A 27,652-nucleotide genomic window follows, 5' to 3' on the forward strand; every position below is an offset into this window, starting at 1 on the left:
CCTTGATCTTTTCATTGTTGTAGTCACTTAAAAAACATATTGGGTAAGTTTTATTATATAATTTTTCTCGCATTGATTTTAGTTTTACTTTTTTTTTTTTCTCAGAGGGAATTAGATATCCAGTATAAAAAAGCCTGATCACTCTGGCCTTACTTGGCTTTCCTATAATAGTATTTTTAGGATCACTGCTATAAACCTACAAAGTAAGTAATTTGGTTCATATAAGCAGGCAAGTAATAAATTTTTCTAAACATCTCTATTTCTCATTAAAAATGTACTATTACTCTCCAAGTAAGAGATGTTTAGAGGTTTTTTTTTCTCATTTTTTGAAATATTAACTGATCCATATTTGCACTGGTGGACTCAGAAGTGTTTGGTTTATACTTGTTCAAGATGGATTGTCAGCAGATATAATGAGCCTTGGACCGGTCCAGTAGCTTGGCTAACATATGCCTGCAGAAGGATTTTCACATCCTGCTGACTGGGCTGGGCCTGTCCAGCCTCACAGCAGGAAAATTGTCTCTTGCAGCTCAGCTTATAAATATAACCTTTGTGTGTTTGGAAATATCCTTTCTAAGGCAGAACTTATGCTCACCCTGAAATATAAATGTTCATTTTGATGTTAGCGCTAAACAGGAAAAAGAAAAGGTGGAAGCAATTCTTCCCGCATGCTTCAGAATGTTAGAAACTGCCTACTATTTGTATCTCATTCTTTGCTGCTCTGTACAAGCTCTGCAAGTCATAAAGGTGTTCCTCACAAATAGACTATCCAGAAATGATGACTCTGTGTTTCAGTCCTATAAAAATGTCTAAATGGTAGACATATTGTTTTCATTACAGATGCATTAAGTCCAACTGTCAAAGGCTGTGTTGTTTTTGCCAGCAGAGCAACTACTGCTTGAATGGGTCTTATCTGTTAAGGCACTGAGGGGCTAGCTGTGCTATCTGCAAATATTTAATCACAAAGTTTTACTTGACTTTATATATTTCTATACATTTATTTTTATTATTTTTACTTATGGAAAGCAAGAGTCAGCTTTCATAGTCATTCAGTAAGTCCTCTTTCAAAATAAAACTTACTGTATTAGAAATAGTATCTACAAGACCACCAGTGGAAATGAATACAGCCAATATAATTAGTAAGTTTGATTCACCACACCACAGGAGCTAAATCTTATGGGGGAAAAATTGATATCTGATTCGCAAGTGTGTTGGGCTATTCCTTCATTGCTATAAAAGAATCCCTGAGACAGTAATTTATAGAGAAAAGAGGTTTAATTGGCTCGTGGTTGTGCGGACTGTAGAAGCACGGCACCGCTCGGCTTCTGGGGAAGCTGCAGGGAGCTTTTACTCATGACGAAAGGTGAAGCAGAAGCAGGCATGCACACGGCCAGAGCAGGAGCAAGAGGGAGAGAGGCGGGAAGGCACTACACACTTTTAAATGAGATCTCAAGAGAACTCACTGACTATCACTACAGCACCCAGCCATGAGGGATCTGCCGCTATCACCCAGGCACCTCCCACCAGGCACCATCTCCAAAATCAGGGATTACGTTTCAACATGAGATGTGGTGGGACAGATATCCCAGCCATATCACCAAGTAGCTTTTTATTGATTTGTATTAAGCTGACTCATGGGTTTACCAATTTATTATTAGTAACATTGCCAAATTAATGTGTATTGATCAGTTATTTGGATATAAATACAAAGATACAGCACAGTGCTTCAGGTTATTTTATAAAATAAATATCAAGTCTTTCATTTAAATAATAAAGTATTTATGCATTCATTAAAGTTTAGAATGCTGAGGTATAAACTACAAAAGAAAACTTGCAGCTGAGTGTGGTGGCTCATGCCTGTAATTCTAGCACTTTGGGAGGCTGAGGTGGGCTGTTCTCTTGAGGCCAAGAGTTTGAGACCATCCCTGACAACATGGGGAAACCTTGTCTCTACTAAAAATAAAAAAAAATTAGTAGGAATCGATAGTGGGTACCTGTAGTCGCAGCTACTCGGGAGGCTGAGGCATGAGAATTGCTTCAACCCGGGAGATGAAGGTTGCAGTGAGCTAAGAGATCACACCACTGCACTCCAGCCTGGGCCACAGAGTGAGACTCCATCTCAAAAATTAATTAATTAATTAATTATTTTTAAAAATTAAATAAAAAACCTAACTGAAACTTTTTCCGGTTTTATTGAGAAAAAGGAGCAAGTATAAAATAAACAAAAAGAATTCATATGGAATATTTATTCAGAAACCAAAGGCCAGGACCCCATGTTCTAGTGTTTGGTAAGATACTACTCAATTTCCTGCAACTTTCACTTTTGTTCTTTTGTCAAAGATTCCAAATGATGATTGTGAGCCACCATAACTTGAGGAGATCATTGGATTCATTTACTTATGTATTAAGAATCATAATTCTTAATGCTGTTTTATGAAAAAGCTAGAGAAGAATTTTTCTTTCTTTTTGTTTTTTTGTTTTTTTTGAGACAGAATCTTGCTCTGTCATCCAGCCTCCAGGGTTCAAGTGATTCTCCTGCCTCAGCCTCCTTAGTTACTGAGATTACAGGCGCTTGCTACTACACCCAGCTAATTTTTGTTTTTTTAGTAGAGACGGGTTCAGTATGTTGGCCAGGTTGGTTTCGAACTCCTGACTTCAGGTGATCTACCCATATCAGATTTTTAAAAATAAAGGCCAGAGGCCAGGAGCAGGGGCTCACCCCTGTGTTCCCAGCACTTTGGAAAGCCAAGACCAGCAGATTTCTTGAGCCCAGGAGTTCAAGACCAGACTGGGCAACATGGAAAAACCCCATCTCCACAAAAAATTAAAAAATTAGCCGAGTGTGGCGGCAGGCACCTGTAGTCTCAGCTACTCTGGAGGGTGAGGTTGGAGAATCACTTGAGCTGGGGAGGCCGAGGATGGAGTGAGCTGTGATTGCATCACTACTCTCCAGCCTGCGTGACAGAGCAAGACTTTGTCTCAAAATAAATGTGTACATACATACATACATACATACATGTTAGAAACAAGGAGGTTATTTCTAAGTTCATCGAGTTAACTAGAAAGGTAAATTAATCAGGACATTCTCAAGTTACCCATGTAATACTATTTAATTTCACATGCTTAAATAAACAAACTCAGATTACGTTTTGACTGTGATTCTTAAAACGGTCACCACAAACAAGTTATACCAAGATCCCTCACATTGTGTGTTGTCTAAGAGAAAATATTTTCATTTTCTTTTTTTCCTCCACATTCGCTATTATTCCTAGATTATAAAAGGCAGTCATTCACTAAATCCTTTGAAAATATTTCTATTTTTTTCTAAATACAGAATTATTATATTAGTAACATTATAGGCGTGGCCATAATGAAATGGAAACAAATACAGTCAGCATAATTAGTAAGTTTGATTCATCACATCCCAGGATAGAATACATCTTGACCTTCAAAAGTGCAGTTGACCAGAATTCAGATTTTGAGCTATTCATCAGTGACAATGCATGGCAATACATGCCTAATTGGCATACTTATATGTCATTAATTTATTCCTTTTATTCATTTAACAAATATTTATATAATGTTTACTATGTGCCAGATGCTATAATGTTGTTCCAAGATAGTTTATATTACTTGCTATTGAAATTCTTAAAATGATAATTTGTAGAGAAATTAAACTGGTGTTTTTTTCTCCTTCCATTTCTCCCTCTTCTCTTCCTTTTGTCCTTTTTTTTCTTTTTTTACTTCCTTCTTTTGTGTAGCTATAAATAGGAGCCCACCAGGTCCTTTCTGTTTGTAAGGCACAATTTGCTCCCCAATCTCCACCCCAAAACAAAAAAATTTTAGGGAAGGAGCTGATTTTACATTTCTTCAGAGCACCTAGTAGAGTGATAAAAGGCAAAACTATTTTCTTTACATGCATGGTCACAGTACCAAAAAGGCCAAGAAAGAAGTCAAAGAGCACACAGTATTTATGAGAGTTTCTGGTGTCCTGAAGCCACAGAAGAAGCAGCTGCTTAAACATTGTTTACCCTTTGACTAAGGGCCAAAAGCACTGAATGGGAGAAGGATTAACATGGATAAGACTTAAACAAAAGTGATACCACCATCAGAGCAACAACAAACAAAGGTACATTAAAAAGTAACGTGAAATGATGTTAAGAAAGAGGTCATGTATGCAAAATTATGAAATGTTTTGTTCTTTGGAAGTAAGTCTGGTTTTTTCTTCTGTTCTTAGTCATCCATCTTTACCAGAGTTCTCAAATAAAAATGTAAAGGAAAGTTAGCACCGCTCTAAAACAATGAAGGGCCAGTTCTCTGCCTTCGGATATGTAATTTGAATTGAAAGTATCCTAATGCCAATTAAACACAGTTTTCTAAGCACAGGAAAAGGGCTGATAAAATTAAGCAATGACTGTGGCTTTTCTTTTGTATTTCCTTTACTATTAACAGTTTGCACATTAACAAATGCTGGACAGCCTATCTAGTGAACAGGGATGTCCCATTGCCAGGCTTATGTTTTAAGTGATGATTGATGGTATGTAGATCTGAACAATACTGTGCTAAATCTAAGTCTCTCTCATTTGACTTTAGTTTGGAAGAGAGAACCATTGCACCCCTTCTTCCTGAGGAAAATTGGGAAACATGGCACACTCGCTCTTAAAAAAAAATACTCCTAACTATTGATTGTTTAATATTTTTGATATGGTGAGGAGTTCAGACCCCTTCTTAGGGAAGGCTATGATCTTTCTAGCACATTCTTTGGAATATGCTGCTTTACTCTCTTGGTGCATCAGCTGAAATTTCATTTTAATATCCTGTTCCTGTAAATTGGTAATTATTCCTGGCTTATCACTGAGTGAAGACCTATCCTCAAATATACAGATTTTTATATCATTCGTGGAAGTTAAGACTGGTTGCAAGTAATAAAAATTGAACTCAAGCTACCTAATACAAAATTGAACTTATTATTTTATATATCAAAATTATGTGAAAATGCAGGTGGGACTGGCCTTACGGATACATGATATTAGAACATAAATCCTGTCGCCTCTATCTCGTACTTTTTTCTGCTTCTCTTTGTAATCATTTTATTATTTTTCACTGACTTCATGATGAATTTAGAGCCACAGTCATTGGCACTTTCTAATTCATGTTTCATAATTTCATGACCACAGTGGAAAAGAGGCTTTGGAAATTCTCAGGGAATCCCTCTGACTGCCAACACTTGGGTCATATTTTGGATTCATTACAGCAGTCTGAAGGTTAGATGGTATGGATCCCCCAGCTTAGGCCATGAGCCTACACCTGGGAAAAATGGAGGGGAAGTTATTTTAAAAATGGGAAGAGGTGGAAGACAGACAGTGTGTCATGTTTTATATATTTATATACACAAAACTCTGTAAGGGAGAAAATATAGATTTAAATCAGAGCAGAATAGTTAAACCAATGTGTACATATTTCTTTAGGTTTGTTGGAATACATGTGCATGTAATTATGTCATTAAAGTGCATAGTGAAGTCAGGGAGACAAAGTAGAGAGATAGGACGAATGGGAAGGAGAGAGTGTGTGAAACAAACAATAGAAAGAAGAGTGGAGACATCCTGAAGTTTGTGTGTGAGGAGGGTACAGACAGGAGAGGTACAAAGGAAAGGGACTAGGAGAGAGAACTAGTTAGAGGATGGGGAGATAATACAAGGGAGAGATAGCCAGGCATGGTGGCATGCACTTGTAGTCCCAGCTACTCAGGAGGCTGAGGTGGGAGGATCACTTGAGCTGGGGAGATGGAGGTCACAGAGAGCTGTGATGACACCACTGCACTTCAGCCTGGGTGACAAAGTGAGGCCCTGTCTCAAAAAAAAAATAAAATGAAATAAATTTAAGGGATAAGTAGAGAGATAATGAGAGAAAGGAACATAGAGGAACACAGATGTAGGAACAGGGAAAGAGAAGGGATCAGAAAATTATAATTTATAGAGAGAAAATTAAAATGCTATTATTATTGGTATTATTGCTACAATTGCTCTCTTTTGCCAATTAGAATACTTTGGCATTATTGGCAGGCTTAATGTAAAATGAGATTTGTGGGTAACATTGATCTCCAAATTATAAATATCTTTCAATAGGATATGAACAAATATCATAATTCTCAAAGAATATTGCTATTTTTAATCAATGGAAGATATAACATGTTTTAAAATCATATGATACTTCAAACACTGTGAAGAGAGAAAAAAGACATACCAAATAATGAATGAATGGTTGTATTACGGAAGTACTTGTCCTAACAGAACACTTCAAATACCATTTGGCTGCTACTTCTCTCTGGGTTTGCTTTGTATCCCATGGAGATGATCTGACCTTAAGCTTTTGTTAGCTTCAAAGACAGCTCCGTTCTTGCCTCATCTCTACAGTATTGATGAAACAGACCCTTGGTTAACAACAGGAAGCCAAATTGATTTTAATATTGTGAACTCTTTACTCTGATGCAGGAAATGTTATCTGGGCCATCTCAGTGGGCTAGGGATTATAGAGCTGGATTAGGCTTCGAAATACAAATGAACTCCATAGGTCTGGTACAGCTGTAAGGTACAAGGGTAGAGAATATTAGGTGGCCCTCTTGATATCTGTGATTCTGTTAATACACTCTCAAGTAGACTTGTTACTTCTATCTGAGTGTATACAACCCATCTTCTTCACTATTTTCAGTGGTTATAACTCAGGAAGAGACAACATATCAGCATATGAGTATAGATGGGGCAGATCCAATGAGATCTCTAATTTCATCCATAAGTAGGCATAAAAATGTATTATTTCAGGAAACACTCACTGGAACCTGAGATAATACAATATGTCAAATTGCTAAAATGAGACCCTATGGATCACAGGTCTGACCTATTATCTAGGTTTACTAATAATTGTAATGGTACAGGTAATCACATGGCATCGGTGAGCCAGGAAGAGAGGTTTTTGACCTCCAATGTAGCTCACAAAAGCTTTCTTTCTGCATTAGAGCATGCACTGGGCCCAGTGTTACATAGGAAATCTCTAGATGACAGTTCTCTATGTGACAGTAATCTCTATGAGCAGTTTACATTCCTTATACAAAAGGAGTATTTAGGTAATTAAAATCTCCATTTTATATTCATATACTTACATAGCTTTTTCCAGGAGATCATGCTCCATAAATCGATACACTTCAGGTTTGTTTATCATAAGCAGTGCTAGATAGTGAGCATTTGATAGATAAGGACTGTCTCACTAGTAAATGCCATTAACTTGCTTGCCAGGAGGGTCTCTCATTAGCATGTTTCATAGGATATTTGACTGGGCTACCTTGTTTGTTTTCCTGGGAGTGGTCCCTTGGTAAATGAAGAGAATGAATGGCAGACCTGCTACTAGACCATATTCCTCCTAAATACCTTGTTGATGATATGGATACAGAGATTAGCAAAACAGTCCCTACCCTCGGATATTTACCGTCTAAGAAGATGAACACAAAATGAACACCAGAGATAATGCATCTGACCGCCTAAACAACATGCATGGCACAGAATAAATACTTTTATTTTTTTTGCAATAGTGTTAACAATGCCATGGTAAAGTGCCATATCCTGGTTGAATTTGGATGGTGGAGTCTTGGTGGACGATGGAATCTGTACAAGTTTCGAGTTTACTTATTCTGCTGACATTTATTGAGTAATCTCCCATGTGCCAGACACTATCTGAAGTGAAATGAAACAGAATTCCTGGTTTCCATGAGTTTTTAGACTTAGAGAAGACACAGTCAGGTAAATAAATAATTGGAAAACATTATGATAAGAGTGTTTTTAAAAAAATCTATGTTAGGTATGAAAGTGCAGCATACTTGGCCTCCAGAAATGCAGAAAGTTTCATCAATGTACAAGTTAAATCTTGAAGGATGAGTGAACACTTATTGGGTAAATAAGAAGATAAAAGACTTTTCAGGGGGAGACAATGAGATGGGCAAAGTTCGCAGCCTCAGTGAATATGTGGGCATGGGCAGCTGCAAATTCTTACCATTGGTTCCCTTTTGGATGTTGATCCAGGAAAATGCTGGAAAATTAGGTTGGGGTCAGATGATAAATAAGGCCAAGAATGAATGATAATAAAAATAGCTACCAATTTTGAGAAACTGCTATGTTCCAGGTCAGTGTTAGGTAAACATATTGAATACTCATGACATACTAGGAAGACATAACATCTTGATTTTATAAATGAGAATGTAATCCAGCAGCTAATGTGTTGGAATGTGCCTCCATAACTGTCTTACTGCCTCCATAACTGTCTTACCCCATCCCTCTCCATGACCCTATGTGATCTCCTCTAGGCTTGGAAGCTTGCACATTGTTCCCACATGATAGGGGAGGAGTGAAACAGCACCAGGAGGTCAGCTAGTCCCCATTCAGAGTGTATATCAGTGTGCCTCTGCAAATACCCACAGGAACAAATAAACCTACAGATAGTGAGCATGCTTTGGAAATACAATATCAAAAAAAAGGTCACTACTACCTTCTCTCTCCATTCCATCGAAATTGCAGCTCCTGACCTGTCTTTAACAGGAAGTTCTTGGCTGCCTCTCCCTTGATGGTTTTAGTAGGAGAAAGACAGGATCAGTATTGGGTTTCAGAAAGATAAATTGGCTACCAGTGGAAGGAAAATGGCAGCTTAGAGAATCTGTGGTTAGAGAAAATTGTTTGAGACTTACTATAATATTTCAGAAATGAAGTAATAAGAGAGAATCTGGAGTGGCAATCATAGATCAACTGACAGAGACTAAAATTAATAAGAGTTGTTGAGAGCATTCAGGGGACCCAAGATATCAGCTTGAATCACTACAGTGAGCAATGCTGCTACTTAGATAGAAATTGCCAGGAGAGGAAAATAAATGAACCTTTGGATCTGCTGAGTCTGTGGAGGCTGAATATAAAGGTTTTTTGTTTGAGATGGGGGTAGCCTATAGGCGGGCAGGAATTGGATCTGATGCAAACAGAGGTGCTGAGGTAGGAGGCATGGATTTGGGTTCTGATGACTTTGTGAGAGTGAACGGGAAAGCACATTCAATGGCAAGAGCATGACAAGGAGGTAGGGCACAATGTGGTTATGCTATGATTTTTGCTATATTTCTTCATTTTTATTAGCACCCAATTATTTTACGTGTACTCACTATTTATTTAAAACAGCTTTATTCATGGGGTGCCTACTCTGTGCAAGGTAATCCCTTTGGCAATGAGGACATGACAATGAGCAAAGCCTGAATGTTTCTTGCTTTCTTCAGTTTATAGTCTAGTAAAAGACATAAGCATCATCAGACATCACACGAGTGAATGTATAATTCCAAACCGAGATAAGTGCTCTTATGTGAAACATCTTATTTCTAGGAAAAAAAGCAATGTAACAAAAACCCTTGTGATATGAAAGGTTTCCTAGGAAAGTGCAGCTGTGTTAAGACCTGAAGGATAAGAGTTGTCATCTAGGCAAAAGGTGATGAAAGTAAAGGGTGCTCTCCAGACTGATAGAAAAGCAAACGATAAGTGATTGGAGTGTTTAGGAAGTTAAAAGATCATGTAATTGGAGCTCAGGAAGGGGGAGAGAAATGAGAGATGTGTGTAGAGTCCAGACCACTCAGAAATTGCAGAATAATAAGGATTTTGATCCATGTTCTGAGTAATGAGATGCCATTGAAGCTTTCTGTTTTTAAAAACTATTAACCCAAATCTCCTTTACGTGAATAATACAGCCCAGGTAGGGAGTGCGGAGGAATCAAAGTAGAGGTAGAAGGGATTTGTCATCTCCCCCAGAGTGTCTTCTTTAGGAGGGAGCTGAGCCTCATCAAGCTCTTTCCAAAGGATTTTCTTCATGCACAAATATGTATGGCTGGCTCAGTCTGCAGACCACATTTTTAGTTCACCTAGTGTTTCAGATGGCAGATGCCATAACTCTGAGGAAATTAGAAGTTCTGGCTGTACCAAAAATATGTATATATCAGGAAAATGCAAAAGAAAACTGTTCTGTACTGCTTAAGAGAATTCATTGCCAACCTCCTACTGGTTGTTCTAACCCAATAAACAAGCGAAAGTGACTCGTTAGAGCCAGCAGCTATATTTTGAGTACCATTAACCCACATTGAATAATTCAACACCTAACTGTGGTGATTTGGTTTGCTCAGAGAAGGTATTCTTTCGCAATTATTTAGCTGTTTTTTGAGATTCAGCATTGTCTAGTTAAAAGGATGAGAAGCAAATGTAGAATTCTTGCTGTGAAAATCACTACTTCTAAAGAGATGCGGTACTGCCATATAGTACTTACATTGTGCAGTTACTACACGGAAATTACTCACTTTCCTGTAGTCTTTTTCCAAAAAGAAGACACTCTTTAAGTGACTTGGTGGGAGATTTGATTTCATCAAATTCTCTGTGATACGTTATGCCGGCAGTCATATCTGGTCTTGGATAAACTTTATTTCCTTTTGACTGTTAGCTATGTTGAACTCAAATTGCATACCAAGCCATAAGGAAAACATCAGATCACTAGAGCTATAATTCATTTGTTAATGATATATTAGTAGCAGAAAATGGCAGTTTGATTTCTTTCATTCAAAGGAAAGATTTCTATGGTAAGGAAGAAATTACTATGGCTAAAAGTCACTTTTAGTTATTTTCAGGTTTTATCAAAATATTTACAGAGCACTTTGTCTTTGTCACCTGCTAGTCACCCAGTATATTTCAATGACCATGGTATTATCTTTGGAATCACAAAAAATGTAATCTGAAAGAAAGTTGTTCTAGAATAGAGTGAATGCTTAAAAATACAAAATATATACAATAAATGAATTAAAGTTAGGAATGTTGACATAATTAAGAACATTCACATTACTGATAGTAACCTGTGCCCTAATTATAACGTTATAGTTAAAGAAGTTTAAGATCTTTCACAGTTTTTCCTTCTGTAATCCTTTTGCTAAAGTGAATTTCAAGTGTCTAGTAACTTGTGATTTTTCTGGGAAAAGCCCATAGTCTTTCCCTATTTATTCCACAGATAACACTCTATAACTTGCCTTTTTCACTTAACAAAAAATAATAGATATATGATACAATTTATATAACAGATATAATGCATACTATACATTATATATAATTTAAATATACATATATATAAATAAATATAAATGTCTGGAAGTTAAATGTTGTCTGGCAGGTATGGAGAGAAGGGGGCTGTACAAGCTTCAACTTTTTTATTGAATACTTTTCCTTTGCCATTATTTTCTGATACAATAATAATATATTTTATTGTAAAATAAGTAAAAACAAATTAATTTAAAATGGTATGTGATGGCAAAAACTGAGTAATTCTTAGAAATATTATCAATATTGGAATCAAAACACATAAGGACTATTAAACATGTGTATTTAAGCAAGTTCCTCACTATATCCAGAAAGTTGGATCTAACTGATTATCATGCAAATGAAGAAGGTAATCAGTTCAAAAATGACATATAAGCTGATATTGCCTTCCTGTTCTTATTCTTTATTCATGGAAAATGAGGACAAGATATGAAGGGTTTAGGGATCTAGGTCGTTGGCCCAGGATTTGGCATTAATTTTTCTCATAAAAGCACAGGGGAACGATCGATCAATGTTGTCAGCTCTAATGCCATCATCAGAACAGAAGATGAGCCAAAGGAAATTATAAGTTTCTTATAAATTTATCATAAATATCTAGAAATCATACTTTGTATCTTATGGCTTGAATGCAATAGGTTTACTTTTAATGATTTGTACAACGAGAAGATTAAAATTTCTGCCAACATATCCAAAGCAGTGATATATTTATTAAACTATTTGTAACAAAAATACCTATACCTTTTTTTGTAAATTTGAATAAAAATATCCCACTTAAACAACCTCTGGGATGTGATTATGCATAAAGATTATTTTCTTTGTATGCCCCAAATCTCTCTCATCATAATTGGTGTGCTTTATTATATTCCACTTGAAAGTTTTGAATTGACAAGAGGGATGTTTCTAAAGCTTTTTGTATCACTATTTGGTCTTTAGCATTTTTCAACCAATGAATTATTTGTAACCAAAAAATTTGCCTCAGAAAATGGAAAAAAAAATGCAGGAATGAAAACAGAAACAATGCAAAAAAAAAATGAACAGTTATAAAACAGTACAGAGATAAAAAAAAAAATCAGAGGTGTAATATCCCAAACCATGAACTATTTGTCTTAATCATGCAGCCTTTTCATCTCTGAATCTATTAATGTCATATTCATGTGCTTAATGTTCACTAGCAGTTAATAATTATGATGACCATCCCAGTCACTATAAGATCCTTTGGATGAGCAAAGAAAAATAAAATCAATATTCAAGTACCAATTTTTGAAATTCATGCTTTAAATACAACCTTAGAAATGGCCTTAGGTTAAGGCTAACGGTGTATAACTTACTCAAATTTATAAGAGTATATTTCTGACAATGCTTCCATATAGAAAGTTTACAGCAGATAGTAGTTTCTTCATATTTACATCCTGATCTAATTTTTTGTCATTAGGTTACTTTTGTAGGTATGGATAGTTTCCAAGTCCTAGAGAAAAATGAGTGTTTTAGTTTTCTCTTATAACCTGGCTACCAGATGCTATGTGACAAGGGCAGTCTCAGGATGAAATTATCCAGGCAAACAAATATTTCTTAACCTCAAATGTACACATGTGCTCATAAGTATGTTTACCCATATGCACAAGCATGCATACACACACACACACAAACACACACATCACAGAATTACACTCTGTATCCTGTCAGCTTGATGGAGTCCCAGCTGTTAAACCTTTGAGGCATTGTGACAGAAATCTGCAAGAAAGCTTCACTAAAGGCAGATGAGATGATATTCTAGCTGCAGGATTCAGCTACCTTTTCAAATGGAGTCATAGGAAAAGAAAAAACACTCATTGCAAAATGAATGAAATCCTAAGCCTGGAGTGCAATGAAATTGTCTGTAGGCTGTGGGGCTCCCTTGATTTTTTAATATCCTACTCACGAAAGGGTGCTCGTGTCTGAGCAAACATTTCTAGCAAATCTACAAGTATATAGAACACTGCTTGTTTTCTTTTGTTTGTTTTGTCTTGTTTTGTTTTTTATGGAACATTCTGCTAACATCCGCTATGGTGATTAAGCTATACTTATGCACTTAGCAAACTTCACAAAATAGAGATTCCTGAAGTATGTATAGTAGCCAGTGCTGCTACATTTGACTAGAGATTTAGAAGAGTTTTGATTAAGACCGTTTGGATATTAACTGACTATACTTATGGGGTAGATTAAAATTCAGTAGCCTCTACATTATCACACAGCCTATGCTAAAGTATTTTACTGTAAATTTCAGAAAAGTTAATGATTTGTTTTTGTTGGCACTTGTAAGAACCACTAAAACCTATGAATATTGTTGGCCTTAAGTAGACACTGTTAAAATGAATGCGATCAAATGATATTCATTTAAAGTTCAATTAGCCTTTATGGAATCACTGTGACGAGCCCAGCAATGTTTAGCTCAGTGTTTTACATTCAAATCCATATTTACTTTAATGAGTATTTCAGGAAGTTTAATTTCTGAGTTGTCTTTGGATGAATGAGAAAATAAAAGGAATTCAGAATTTTATAAACAGTCTATATTTATGCGGAGTATATTCTTTAGTGGACGTATGTATGAAAATCATTCAGAAAGATTTATTATCAGTATCTCCTATATTCTAGGCAAGCACAAAAAGAATAAGTAGGATCTGGCAACTGCCTCCGAAAATGTACAATCTCCTACAAATATGTGGACAAGGCAGCTGCAAAAACAAATTGTGAGCCCTTGTTTATTTTAGTTTTATAAGTAGCATGTTCACTACTGATATCCACTTGAACAATTTGATTAACACAGAAAAGTGGAAAAGTAGATTAAACCCATCCAAAATTTAGGGAGATAGATAGATAAAAATCTGTATTATAGAACACATATATGTTATAATAATATATAACAATGTCCATATTATAGAACATATATGTGTATATATATATACATATATATAATAGAACAATAAACAGCATCATTACATGAGCTAAGACAGAAAAAAGGAACATTTGTTTGCGTCTCTGGGCCTTGATTTGGCTCAGATAGAACTCTAGCTCCTTGCACTCTAGCACATAGCCATCTGCTTAGCCACGCTGGCCCCATCCTTATGCAACACACGACAGAAGCTTGCCCTGCTGGGACTGCTCCTCCAGAAGACTGCTGTTTTGGGCATTCGTTTTCCTTTCATTATATATTTTTTGAATTTGTTTTGGATTGTTTTTGTTTAAAATCTCTTCCTACTCAGGAGTCTGCTGGCCCCCTTCTTGCGGCCCTGGACAGTGCATGATGACCTTGTACTGCTGTTGTTAAGGTGCACTGCCAACCAATAGGAAGCAATTCCTCACCAGGGTCTTCGTGTGGACCAGCTTGCTGTGGGTCGCATTGCAGACAAGATCAATGATCCTTGTTTTGCGAAGGCAACACTCCCAGCCACAGGTGTTCCCATGTCCAGCCTCAGAGTACAATATTTCTTACCACCTCCTCGCACACAACCGTGTGAATGTGGCAAGGGCAAATCTTATTGTTGGCTGTGGGCATCCCAGCTCAGACTTCTGCTTCTTGTGTCAGGGCTTTCTCTTACCACTGTCTTAGGGTGCTTGTGCCAGTTGTCCAGAGAGATGCCCATTGCTGGGCACTGGTTGGAAAGAGAAACTTAGGTATATATTTTTTTCCTTTTTCTTTCTCCCTCCCTCGGTTCCTTCTTCTCTTCCTCTCTTTCTCCCTCCCTCCCTCTATCCCTCCTTCCCTCCCTTCCTTCTTTCCTTCCTTCCTTTCTTCCTTCCTTGCTCTCTCTACACCTTCCTTCCTCTCTTTCTTTTTCTTCCTTTCTTTTCTTTCTTCCTCTTTTTCTTTGCTCTGTTCCCTTCTCTCTTCCTTTCCTTTCCTTTTTCCTTTCCTTTCCTTTTTCCTTTCCTTTCCTTTTTCCTTTCCTTTCCTTTCCTTTCCTTTTGCCTTTCCTTTCCTCCTTTCCTTTCCCCTTTCCTTTCCCTCCCCTCCCCTCCCCTCCCCTCCCCTCCCCTCCCCTTCCTTTCCCTTCCTTTCTTTCTTCTTTTTTGAAATGGCCTCACTCTGTAGCCCAGGTGGGATTATGGTTCACTCTACCCTGAAACTCTCGGGCTCAAGTGATCCCCCTACCTTGGCCTCCTGAGTAGGTGGGAGTATAGGCACATGCCCTATGCCCTCCTAATAAAAAAAAAAAATCTTTGTAGAGATGGATCTCACTATGTTGCCCAAGCTGATCTTGAACACCTGGCCTTAAGTGATCCTCCAGCATCAGCTTCTCAAAGTGCTAGGAATACAAGAATGAGGCACTGTACTTGGCTCTATTTTTATCTAATTAATTTTCTAATTTTAAACATAATTATAAGTTGGAATTAAACATTATATATATTATCCTTTAAAAAATTCCAAATTGCTTGTTATGGTTAAGTGTTTATCATTAGTTTCCAGACTCAATGACAGTAGTTTATGTCATTGATCTATTAATAGAAAATAAAGAAAAGACCTTTTAACTTACCTGGAAGTACCTCATTTCCTTTTTGAAAATTCCTGCCATGGTACTGACCAACATTGATATATATGTGAAATAAATAAAGAGGAGATAAATAGAGGGAACAGTATTTAATAACAGGAGAAAAGTAGAGACGGAGAAAAGAAAGTTTTAAAAATGAGTTTTCATGGGCTGGGCACAGTGGCTAGCACTTTGGAAGGTCCAGGCAGGAGGACTATTTAAGGCCAGGAGTTTGAGAACAGCCTGGACAACATAATGACACCCATCTCTCTCTATATATATATTTTTAATTAGCTGCATATGGTGGCAGGTGGCTGAAGTCCCAGCTGCTAGAGGGGGCTGACACAGAAGGCTCACTTGGGCCCAGGAGTTTAAGACTGAGTGATTGCACCACTGCTGTTATCAGTCTTCTGTGATTTTTGATGTCCAAGGTGGGAGTGAGTGATGAAAATCTGAAAAAGAGTTAAGAGGATGCTCTCTTTAATTTACAAACATATTTCTTGAAGATGAGTTTTTGTTATAGCTTAGAAATCTGTCATATATTATTATTGTTTCCTTTCACATATTACAGTTTTTCTTTCTAAGATTTTATCTTTTCTTACTCTTTTAGATTCACAGCAAAATTAAGCAGAAGGCACAGAAATTTCTCTTATACTACTGGTTCTGCGTATGCACAGCCTCCCCTGTATCAACACTCTCAGCAGTGTAGTACATTTGTTACAACTGATGAACCTATATTGACGAATCAATAACAACCCAAATCTGTAGTTTACATTAGGATTTCTCTTGGTGTATACATACTATGGGTTTTGACAAAGGTATAGTGACACATGTCCACCATTGTAGTAACATACAAAGTAGCTTCACTGCCGTAAAAATCATTCCGCCTCCTCTCTTAACCCCTGACAACCACTTATCTTTGTACTTTCTCCATAGTTTTCCGTTTTCCAGACTGTCATATAGTTAGAATCATACAGTGCCTAGCCTTTTCAGATTGGCTTGTTCATATAACGTGCCTTTAAGTTTCCTCCACTTCTTTTCATAGCTGATAGCTCATTTCTTTTTACCACTGATATTCCATTGTCTGGACACAGTACTTTAATTTTCCATTTACCTACCAAAGAATATCTTGGTTTTCAAGTTTTGGCAAAAATTTAAAAAGATGTTAACATCCATGTGTGAATATTTTATGGACGTAAGTTTTCAGTTCCTTCAGATAAAAACCAAGGAGTGCAATGGCTGGATTATATATAAGTTTGTTTAGTTTTGGGGGAAACCTTCAAACTGTACTCCAAAGTGACTGTTTGAATAGTAATGCATATAGTATATCCATAATTTATTGACCACACGACTTTTTTTCCCCTCAGCGTGCTATAGCATCAGTATCCGTCACAATGAGGGTTTGCACTTTTCAGGTAGGGTGGTTCATCCTTGGGCAAGACTGTGCTGAGCACTGCAGGTCTTCTAGGATCCATGGCTCCTGCCCGCTGGATGCCAATAGCACTCCCCAGTCATGTGACAACCCAATCTGCTCCCACATAATCCAGATATCACCTGGAGGAGAAATACCACCCTGGTTGGGATCCAAAAGGCTGGAGGAACACAGACAGGTCTTACTCTCTTATGAACTGGCCGTGTGGGATGCTCTAGGAATGAAGCTGGTGGAATGCTTTTAGTGACCAAAAGTCCTTAAGAGATGCGAGAAGTGGTTACCTGGATTACATATGAAAAAGTTTGCTGTGGTTACATATGAAAAAGTTTGCTTAGCTGTACACTTACATTTTGTGCATTTTAGTACATCTATGATTGATTTCTATTTAATTTGAAAAATAGTCGCTACATGAATTTTACAGATATACAAGATGTTTTCTGAGAAATAACTCAGAAAATAACTTAATGTTGAGATTATTCTCCATCCCTGTAGCCAAATGACTGTGAATTTCTGTAATTTTCTTTCTTAGTCTCCACTATGAAACAATTTGAATTAGATGTCATTACAGTGTACTATATTTTAAGAATCTTAGATGTATAGGTAGGAAAACAAAAACATATATGTACATATATGTTTATGTATAACCTATATATATATAGAGAGAGAGGTTATATTCAATTATATTTCAGTTAGAGTTCAACCACAGTAATTTGGTATTTAAATAATTTGATATTATTAATGATATTAGTTTATCCCACATGGTTATTAACTAAAGCTGACATTTTCCCAATAAAATCAATTTGCTTATAATAGCATCGACATTTCTTTGATCTACTGTGTACAAAATATGCCAGCTCTGCAGGAATGATGAGTTAACACTCTAAGCAATTCTTTTGTCTTGTTACTGCAGTATTATGAGACATGAAAAGTGTTTGAATGGATATGGCTGTAATGTACAGTGTTTCCTTTGTTTTCAGAGTAAAAAGCCATTAACAGTTATTTCAGGATTAATGTGTTTATGACACTTGTAAATTGATTTATGGTATTAGCCAGGCAGGTGATAGAACAAAAGCCTTTTAATTTTTTTGTGTGTGTTTATCCTTACCAGTTTCCAGACGTTGAGTGATTCAGATCACACTTCAGACTTATGGAAATGTGCTGGATCTCCTCCCCATAAGACCTGATTCTGAACCAGGGGAATAGTTTAACCTAGCCTGATAATCACATAAAAGGAATTTCATAAAGGGACACTTGAGGTCAGAGAGAAGTGAAGGTGACATCCACTCCATCATGAAAATGTCAAATGGCTTTATATAAGACATCTTGCTTGATGCGGCTCAGTGATTCTTAAACCCTTTATCATGGAGAGAAAAGAAATTTCAAACATTTCCAAGTTATAGCACTGTCTCAGACTATTATACAAATACATTGAGTTATTTTTAAAACTATAATTTGGATGCCAGTGTCATAAAATATCTCTTCCTGCTGGCTATAATAAATGTTGTTGATCTATTTCAAGCTTCCTGAGTAGAAAAATGTTGTTTAATGATTTTGCAGGCATGAAGTTAATTTCAGTCTCTGGAATTCATGGTAGCTGAAACAACTTAATGCTGTTTCGTAGGGAAGAGGACTGTCAACATAGCATTTTTTTTTTTTTGGCTGTATACGTTCCATGTTGTTGATGAAAATGGCAGATGGACTGTCACTGACATTTCTGCTTTGTGTAGTTGCTGCCATAGAAATGAAAAAGTTTTTTAAGTGGTGATCATAAGAGTCGCCTTTTGTTCTTTGAATTTGCCTTTTTACATTTTCTTTTTTGGAAATTTGACCTGAAACTGTTTGTGAATAATTACTGAGAAAAAAATGTCAAGGATTTTTAAAAATCACTAAAATAAAATGTGCTATGTCAAACCAGCTGCCTTTCTAAGCTGCTTTTTGTCCATTTATTACACTAGTCAGATTCTATTTTCCTCTAAAAAGATAAAATAGAAAACTCCTTTTTTAATTCCAGTATATAAACTTGAATAATATTATTTACAAAAAGGAAAATTGAACTATTTACTATTTATTAGAGCCATTAGAGAACCATAGTGCCAAAGGTTTTGTGTAAACATGACACCATTACTGTTAGGTGAAAAAAAAAACAAGTGATCATTAGGGAATGATTATTATTCAGAATGCATTAACAATAGCCTTGAATCTTTAAAGTAATTTTAAAATAATTTGTTTTAGTGTTCAATTTATAATGGTGAAATGATCTATTACTGTCCAAAGTGAGAATTTAGTCTTAACCATTTTTATGCATTGTTGCCTTTCTATACTGTATTAATGGAATTTAAACAGTCTCCAATGGAAACATAATGCAAAGTTGATGAATTAAGTATCAAAGCATAAAAGAAAAATGTAGAGGCAATGTGTATACTAACAGCCACCAAGATTTAAATAAGTATGTACCATAAAATGGGCTTGTATTTCCTTTGGGTGGGCGATAACTTTCCAAACTCTTAAACCAAGAAAGAAAAAGCATTGAGTTACATTAGTTGCTTATGCTAAACATACAGAACATACATAGTGATGTTTAAAGAAACCCCACGTTTTCTCATCTTGTGCCAACAGAAGAGGTGCAGACAATATGGTAGCTTTAAGAAAGTCTTTTTTCTGTTTGTTTTTTATTTTTGTTTTAGATGTATGCCAGTAGGCATTCTCAAGACTTTGTCTACCTTTTACTAAACAATCTCCTTACTGCTTTTGAAATATTTTAAGTTTATTTCTAATTTTGAAAAACTGAATAAACATTAAAAATGTTTCTATTAGGAAAATGTTAAAATGCACCCCCAAATAGAAAGATTAGCATAACCTCTGCCCATTCTCTCTCTCTCTCTCCATATATATATATATGTATATATACATGCATATATACATATATATATGTATATCAGCTTCAACAATATCCATTATTGCATCGATTTGTTTATTCTATCTCTTCTACCTAAATTAGCTATTTCTACCTTGAAAACCATCCCAAAACACTGATTCAATAAAGGAAACATTTATTTATTGTTTCTAAGTCTGCTGTTTCTTTGGGAGATTCTGCTGAACTTAGCCAGACTTGGCTGAGGCTGACCGGCTGGTTCTAGCATCGCATTCTGCTGACAGTTTATCTAAGGCAGTCTCATTTAGGGTGGCTGCCCAGTTTACATTTAGTGGCTGGCTGGCTGTTGGCCAAGATGATGAGGATGATGGGCAAAGTGTCTCTTATCTTCCAACAGGGTAGTCCAGTCTTGTTCTTGTAATAGCTGTGTAGAGTTTTCAGAGACAGAGAGAAAGAATAAAAGGGTGCAAGGCTTCTTGAGGCCTAGACCAGAACTCATTCTAGGGTTAAAAGCCTGCCAGATTCAAGAAGTGAGGAAATAGCTTCTTGGGAGGAGCTGTAAAGTCATATTACAGAGTGTATGACTACAAGGAGGGGAAGAGAATCAAAGAAGTTTTTGCAATCAGTCTACCACACTCTCCCACTTTGGGGATATTATTTTAAATTAATTAATATCATGTCACCACTACATATTTTAGAGAATATGCCTTTATTTTCTAAGTTGTTATGACTTTGTAAAACTAATAGAATCCATTCAAGTTAACTGTGATCCTCAGATCAGAATATTATTAGTAGAGACTATATCTTCATTACCACTATCAACACAATGATCATCACTGTCACTAGTATTAGCAAGTTTTATTTTCCTGTGCTAATGAAACATTACCTCACTTAAATCTGATAAATGTGACATATAGCAGCAACTATTACACCAGCTTATAGAGATGAGTGAGAAGGTTGGGTAAACTGCCCAAGGCCACCTAGTAATGGTGGCTTTGAACCCTGGTTATACTAATTTTCCCATGGTCTATCACTACACATCGCTTTGTCACGTGACCAGGCGGCAGGTTGCAGTAGCTTTGCACTTACATGGGAGGCCAAGTAGAATGGATAAAGACTTAGTCATCTCTCTTTTCTATTTCTCAAGAAAGACTATGAATTTAAATTAAGGGAGCAAGTTGTTTCTAGATTTGCCACCATGAAGCACTCTTAAACATCAGAGAGATCTATGTGGTCACACTGTAATACTCATGATGTATATATGTTAGAGGCTTTTGTTTTGAAGAGGCAAATAACTTTATTTTCTTTTCATTGTGTTGGAAGTAGCCCTAGGAGGTATGCATGCCTGTCCATGTTAAACTAATATCTTGAAATCAGTATATTCTTAATTCTTATCCCATTAGTCATATTGCAGAAGCATAGGGAGTCAGGAAGTTTCGATTGTATTGAAGCAACTTCATTGTCTGGGGCAAATACCTGGAGTTCGTTGCCTCATGCCAAGAAGATATAGAACATGGACACACACAAGGAGTTTAGGAGTGGAAGTTTAATACGCAAAAGAAAGAGAAAGGAAAACAGCTATCTTTTTAGTGAGAAAGAGTTCTTCCCAGAGGAAAAGACTGGCCTGCTGCAGATGCACCATATTTTATAGGCAGACTTGAGGAGGTGGTGTCTGATTTACATAGGGCCCACAGATTGATTTGATCAGGTATGATGTTTACACAGCACACAGAAAAGGCTGGCAACCCTACCTTAATCTTATTATGTGAATAGGCTTTCCAGTTGACTGGTGCCATCTTGTCTGGTACTTACTGTACATAGTGGATGGCAAAGGGAAGGGAAGATGGAACCCCGTTTTTTAACATGATTGGAAGAACTGCCAGGGCCTATATCGACAGCTCGATTTTACAGGCTGCTTTTTGTGAGAAAATGATTTGGGTGCTGCTTTTCATTGAAAAGGAAAACCTTACCAAGGACTCTAGTACCCTCACTATCTGCCTAAGTCATTTCTTCTTAACTCCTGTAACAGTATGATGTGACACTAAGAGATCTATTAAGCTGGTGCAAGTCATTGTGGCTTTTGATGGCAAAAGCAATCATTTTTTCACCAACCTAAAATTTTCTTTTGAAGTGGTTAGCAGGGATGATTTTTTTTCCTAAGGATGAGCTAAGATAGTAGGAAGATTTAACTCAGTTTATCAAGATTCATAAAAATTAATTGATTTCTTTGTGGATCTGAATTGATGTTGTTAGTATAAGCAATCAGACATCAGTTTCATGTGATTAAACTTCAAAAATATTGTAGTAAGAGTATAAATGGAATGCTTATAACACAAAGAAATGATAAATGCTCCAGGTGATGTATATGCCAATTATCCAGATGTAATTATTAGACATTGTATGCCTGTATCAAAATATCTCATGTACCCTATAGATACTGTGTACTTATAAAAAGTAAACATTTTTTTAAAAAGTTCTTGTCTTAGTGCCAGCTCTGTCCTGAGTTTCAACAATTACTATTATCTCTGAGGTCTGGCATGAGGCATTAAATGCTATTCTTTCAAGAAAAAAAGATAAATAGGAATATAATTTTGTTGCTATCTTACTCCTGCAAAATGGAATTCCTAAACAACATTTCCTTTATGAATTCTGACAATGAAGTTAAAACTGACTTTCCCTTTTCAACCTGTAAGCTATTTCAGAGCTTTCATCATCAGCTAATGGTGTCTTGCTTGCAAAGGGTCAACACATTTAAACTTCTAATAATTTTTATGTTATAGCCTGTGAACATACAAATTTCAGGTAAATTGAAGCTAATTCCTATAGGAGGTAAAGTCATATATAGAATTAGTCATTATTCATATTCTAGAAAGTGATGATGTCATCAATATTTGGTATATCTCAATATATAGTCTTATTTTAAGGCAGGGGTTCACTGTGGCATCCTTTTATGGGAGAGAATTTCTTGGGTCAAGACCATGCACTTAAGACTATTAAAATTCAAAAAATCAGATCATCATCACTGAATAATTAGTATCTAGAAGCTACTTTACTCTAACAATTAGAGTCCATTGAACTTGCTACTCTAAATCAGGAGATTGATAGGAATTGAGACTGTTCTCACTTACTTAGCTATCTAGTTATTCTTGTTCCCTATTTCAGGGTGAGATGATATGAAATATTAATCTGGAAATACGATCTCCTAGTAGCATTATACTTTTGAAAGTCTTGATACTTACAAACAAAAAGCAACTCATTAAACTCATATACTAGATACCCTTAAAGCAGTCAGGGTTGAATATTAATGGAACTGAATATTAAACAATAACTAAATTGCAAGTAAAGACTGATATATAATAAACAATGAATTTAAATGACTATTACCAGACTGTTTCAGTAAAAACAGGAAAAAGAAAATTCAAAAAACAGGGCATTGATAGTTTCCTCAACATTTTCATATTAATAATAGCTACATGATTTAATGTCTCCCAACTTTGTGCAAATATCTAGAACTCGGTTTTTGTAGTTAAGGCAGTGTTCTGCTTTTTATAATGAAACCATTTTTCCATGTTTTACTTTGTTGATTAGGATAACACTTTTCACCAGAAAAGCAGTGTCGATTAACATAGTGACACATTTGAAAATATGTGTTAAATTTACCAATATGAGTTAAATTACCAGTGTAAGTTATCTGTCATTAGAAAATATTCTGAAGCACACAAGGATAATTTTTTCCAATTCCCATTTTATAGATGGGTCAATTGAGGTCAGGCAGAGTAGAGAAATGACATTTCTCTAATTCAGGACAAAGATTCACATTTTTGGAGGGTGAAGGGTAGTGTTTTCTAGTACGATTAAATTTTGTTCTCAAAGTCAAACATAAATGGGATTGCTGTCTCTTAAGAGTCCTAAAATTATAAAATAAAACAGCAGCCATTAGTTAAATTTTACTAATCTGTACATATATATCAAAGATTCAGGAGCATAATCTCTTGTGAACAAAAAGAGTAATTGATTTTTAGAAAACAAAAGAAAATTACACACCTGAAAGGCTAATTATCTCATTTTGGAGCAAATTGTTATATTATCGCTTTCAAGAAACAAGATAGACAATGTATAAACAATGTTTAGAGGTCTATTATCATAATGTTTCAGAAAAAAATGAAATTGTAAAAGAAAGTAAAAGAAAATTAAAACCTTAATTCTTATTCTATTTCTGTAAACTTTTGAATGAATAAATATTCTGTTTAAATGAGAAGCCTCTTATGCCTTTGTCTTCTGCTTGAGCCAAACTCACATTTGTAAATTTCCGTTAAAATGGCTGATCTTTATTTGTTCTTCATTTTTTCTTTCCTCTATCTTGCTGGAACTATTTCACCAGAAATATCAATGATGTGTATTTGTGATCCTTAATAATGACTCAAATGGGAGTAGATATCTAACATAAAGAATAGTGTGAAAAAAACACCTTTTAAATAAAATTAACTAAATGAAATTATTCTCTTAGTCATTAACACTCATTAGTCATATACACCATGAAATACTACACAACTATAAAAAGAACAAAATTGTGTCCTTTGCAGCAACATGAATATACCTGGAGATCATTATTCTAAGCAAATTAATACAGAACCAGAAAACCAAATACTGGATGTTCTCATTTTGAATTGGAAGCTAAACCTTAAATACATATGGACATAAAGATGAGAATAATAGACACTGGGGCTACTAGATGGGGGGTATTGAGAAGGAGTGAGGATTGAAAAACTACCCATCGGGTGCTATGCTCATTACCTGAGTGATGAAATCATGTATACACCAAGCCTCAGTGGCACTCAATTTACCTATGTAACAAACTTGCATAGGTATCTCTGGAAACTAAAATAACAACTGAGAATGAAAAAGAAAAACCACTCATATGTGTAATGTCATACCTTCCAAGTAAAACTTCCTCTGACTTACAAATACGATTTATTGGAATAGTTTATGGTTTTCAATAGAGTATATATTCACTGTCCTTTATTTCACATATGAAGAGGAAAAACTAATTTTATTCATGTGAAGTTATTAGAGAACAGTTTTAAAAAGGAGAAACAAAGTTCCACACCAAAAGAAAAGTGTATTTAATTTCTGTTATGCTGACATTTTAGAGTTTATGAATTAATACCTTATTCTGTTTGTTTTCTTTAGTTTCCAGGTTAACTAAACTCTCAACTTTAAACCAAAGTAAGAGGAGACATTAAGATTTTCATTCTTCCTGGGTTGTCTCCTTCCTGAAGAGCAATGGAAACACTTTTACCTAGAAGAGGAGTAATTGTATCTCTAATTTTCTTCCTGTTAAAATTCTCAACAGCAATTGAAATACCACCCTCAGGTAAAGTGACAGAATTCAATGCCTATTAATGGAATTTTATATTTGCATTTTGACTTTTAAGTAGAATACTTAACAGATTGAGGATGACTTTTCTACCATATTTCTATATATTCTCCAGCAATCTGTCATCACAGTTTATATCTATTTTTTTTTTCATTTTGTGGGTGGCTGATACATGACTGCTGTATTTATTTTGAAGCCCAAGCTTTTAGTTCCTTATACAAACTTAGAACATAACAAGAAATATAACCTATAGATAAGGTAGTATTTTTCCATATGTCTAGGATTATCTACAATATTACCAACAACTTCACTTTTATAAACTTAAAAAAGTTAATTTTATATACTTATAAAAAGTTAATCAAGATTCAAAAATTACTGGCATTCAACCAATTATGACAAAAAGGCATTTGATAAACTTTGTATTATTTTTCAAAATGATTATATTTAAGAATGAAAACAATGAATAATAAGCCATTTTACAAGTAAAAGTATAAGACGATATCAACTCTCAAAATCTAGAGCATTATATAGTGTGAATTCATATTGAGAGGTTAGATAGTAGTATCATGGAAATATATAAATATATATTTTAACACATGTTCGTAAAATGTATGCGGATTTTTAACCATTATAAATCAGTTTGAACAAGTCATGGTAATAAATAGTTTTGTTTTTTTTTTTAAAGTACGTAAACATCAGCAGGACATGGTGACACATGCCTGTAGTCCCAGCTATTTAGGAGTCTGAGGCAGGAGGATTGCCTGAACCCAGGAGTTCAAGACTACAGTGTTCAGTGATCACACCTGTGAATAGACATTGCATGCCAACCTGGGCAATATAGTGAGACTTTGTCTCTAAAACAAATCAAAACTTTAAAAATCTGCAATAGAATTTATATAATTGTATATTAAGTCTGTCATGTGGGGATCTTTTAAGTTTTTCTTGTATTACATGCATATGGGATCTAAAAGACCCTTGAGAGGTTAGTAAGACATTTTTATCCATATAGTTCAGGAATAATCTCTATCGTCTATTCTGCATATAATTTGAATAGTTATTATATTAGAGGTATTGGTTATTAAAATCTTAGCATTTCAGATGATATTTGTGGATCTTCAGAATTCTAAAGAAAGTCATGACCTCATAACATTTAATAAATGTTAGAAAAGTGTTGACACTGAACTATAACTTTGCTTTTGAAGTACTCAGAAAGACTGAATGTGAATAGAAATGGACATACCTCTCTGACTTTATATAATGTATTTAAAAACTATTCTAAGGGCCACCTTAAATTACTTGCTGTAGCTATTTTTATATTATACACTTTGGAAAGCACCGCAATTGTAGTTCCATCCCCTAGCTAGAAAATCCCTTCTCTATTGTTCCTAACAGATAAGTAAGCTCTGTTTTGATATTTCCATTTGAGATCTACCTGACCTACAAATATGTAGACTTAAAGCTTGCTTTACATTTGCCTGAAATATTTCAGCCTATACAGTAGATAATATTTCATCACCGACCAGTCTTTTTGTAGAAATTCTGGTAAGGAGGCTAAAATACCTTCATTTTTAGTGAATTCTTTTGGTTTGAGTATGCAGTAGCAAGTTAAGAGCAAGCTTCTTGGTGATCCTGTGGGAAAAGATTAATAATTTCACATTGTCTCCCCAGTAGCAAAAAAGATGCCACTAAGATTCCTGATTCAGATTCCTGACCGTAATCTCAGGCATACACATTTATTCTTCATCATTTCTCACTTTGTCAGTGGTGAAGGATGTGAAATTTTATATTAATTCCTGGCACACATTTTTATTCTGGTTGTCTCAGTTACTTATGCATTTTCATGCTGTAATGTCCTTAGACAACAATTGTTATAAAATATTAATGACATGTTTTCAGAACATCTGAATATTATTCACTTATTTGAGGGCTCTAGAGCACTCACTCACAAGGAAATGCAACTAAGACAGGTATCCAATTTGAATGTCAAGGAGTTTGGCATCGCTATAATTGGCTTAATTATAGAGGAAGGGATTTATAATGTAGAATATATATTCTTATAAACACCCAAAGGTTATTAGCTCCATTCCCCAAATAATTAGTTATTGCTGAGCCTTTACAACCTTAGCAAATTTAGGAAAGAATAATGTTCTAATAAACACGTTGTTCACAAGTTATTAGCTGACATCTAAGGGACTGTGGCCATTGTATATCGTCCCTCACCATTTATAACTGCAATAAAATTTAAATCATGTGAATTTACAATAAGCTTAAGTCCTGCTCTACACAGAAATAATAGTAATCAGAAACAAAGTAAATGTGAAT

General features: G+C 35.4%; 1 protein-coding gene across 11 annotated transcripts in view; it reads left to right on the top strand.

Annotated features, from left to right (window-relative positions):
• CHL1 (cell adhesion molecule L1 like) overlaps positions 1 to 27,652 on the top strand; it is a 203,692-nt gene that overhangs the window by 93,289 nt on the left and 82,751 nt on the right. For 6 of the 11 annotated variants that reach the window (XM_032290498.1, XM_032290495.1, XM_032290506.1 and 3 more), the window contains exon 2: positions 25,144 to 25,327. In XM_032290498.1, coding sequence (XP_032146389.1) covers positions 25,237 to 25,327 — 91 coding nt within the window. In that variant the 5' untranslated portion in view covers positions 25,144 to 25,236. Of the gene's footprint in view, positions 1 to 81; positions 204 to 25,143; positions 25,328 to 27,652 lie in introns of those variants that run through there. The other 5 variants (XM_032290504.1, XM_032290500.1, XM_032290502.1 and 2 more) reach the window with 2 other exon arrangements.

Source organism: Sapajus apella, unplaced genomic scaffold (genome assembly GCF_009761245.1).
Source record: "Sapajus apella isolate SASKATOON/1434 unplaced genomic scaffold, GSC_monkey_1.0 scaffold23, whole genome shotgun sequence".
In the NCBI taxonomy this organism is placed as follows: Eukaryota; Metazoa; Chordata; class Mammalia; order Primates; family Cebidae; genus Sapajus; species Sapajus apella.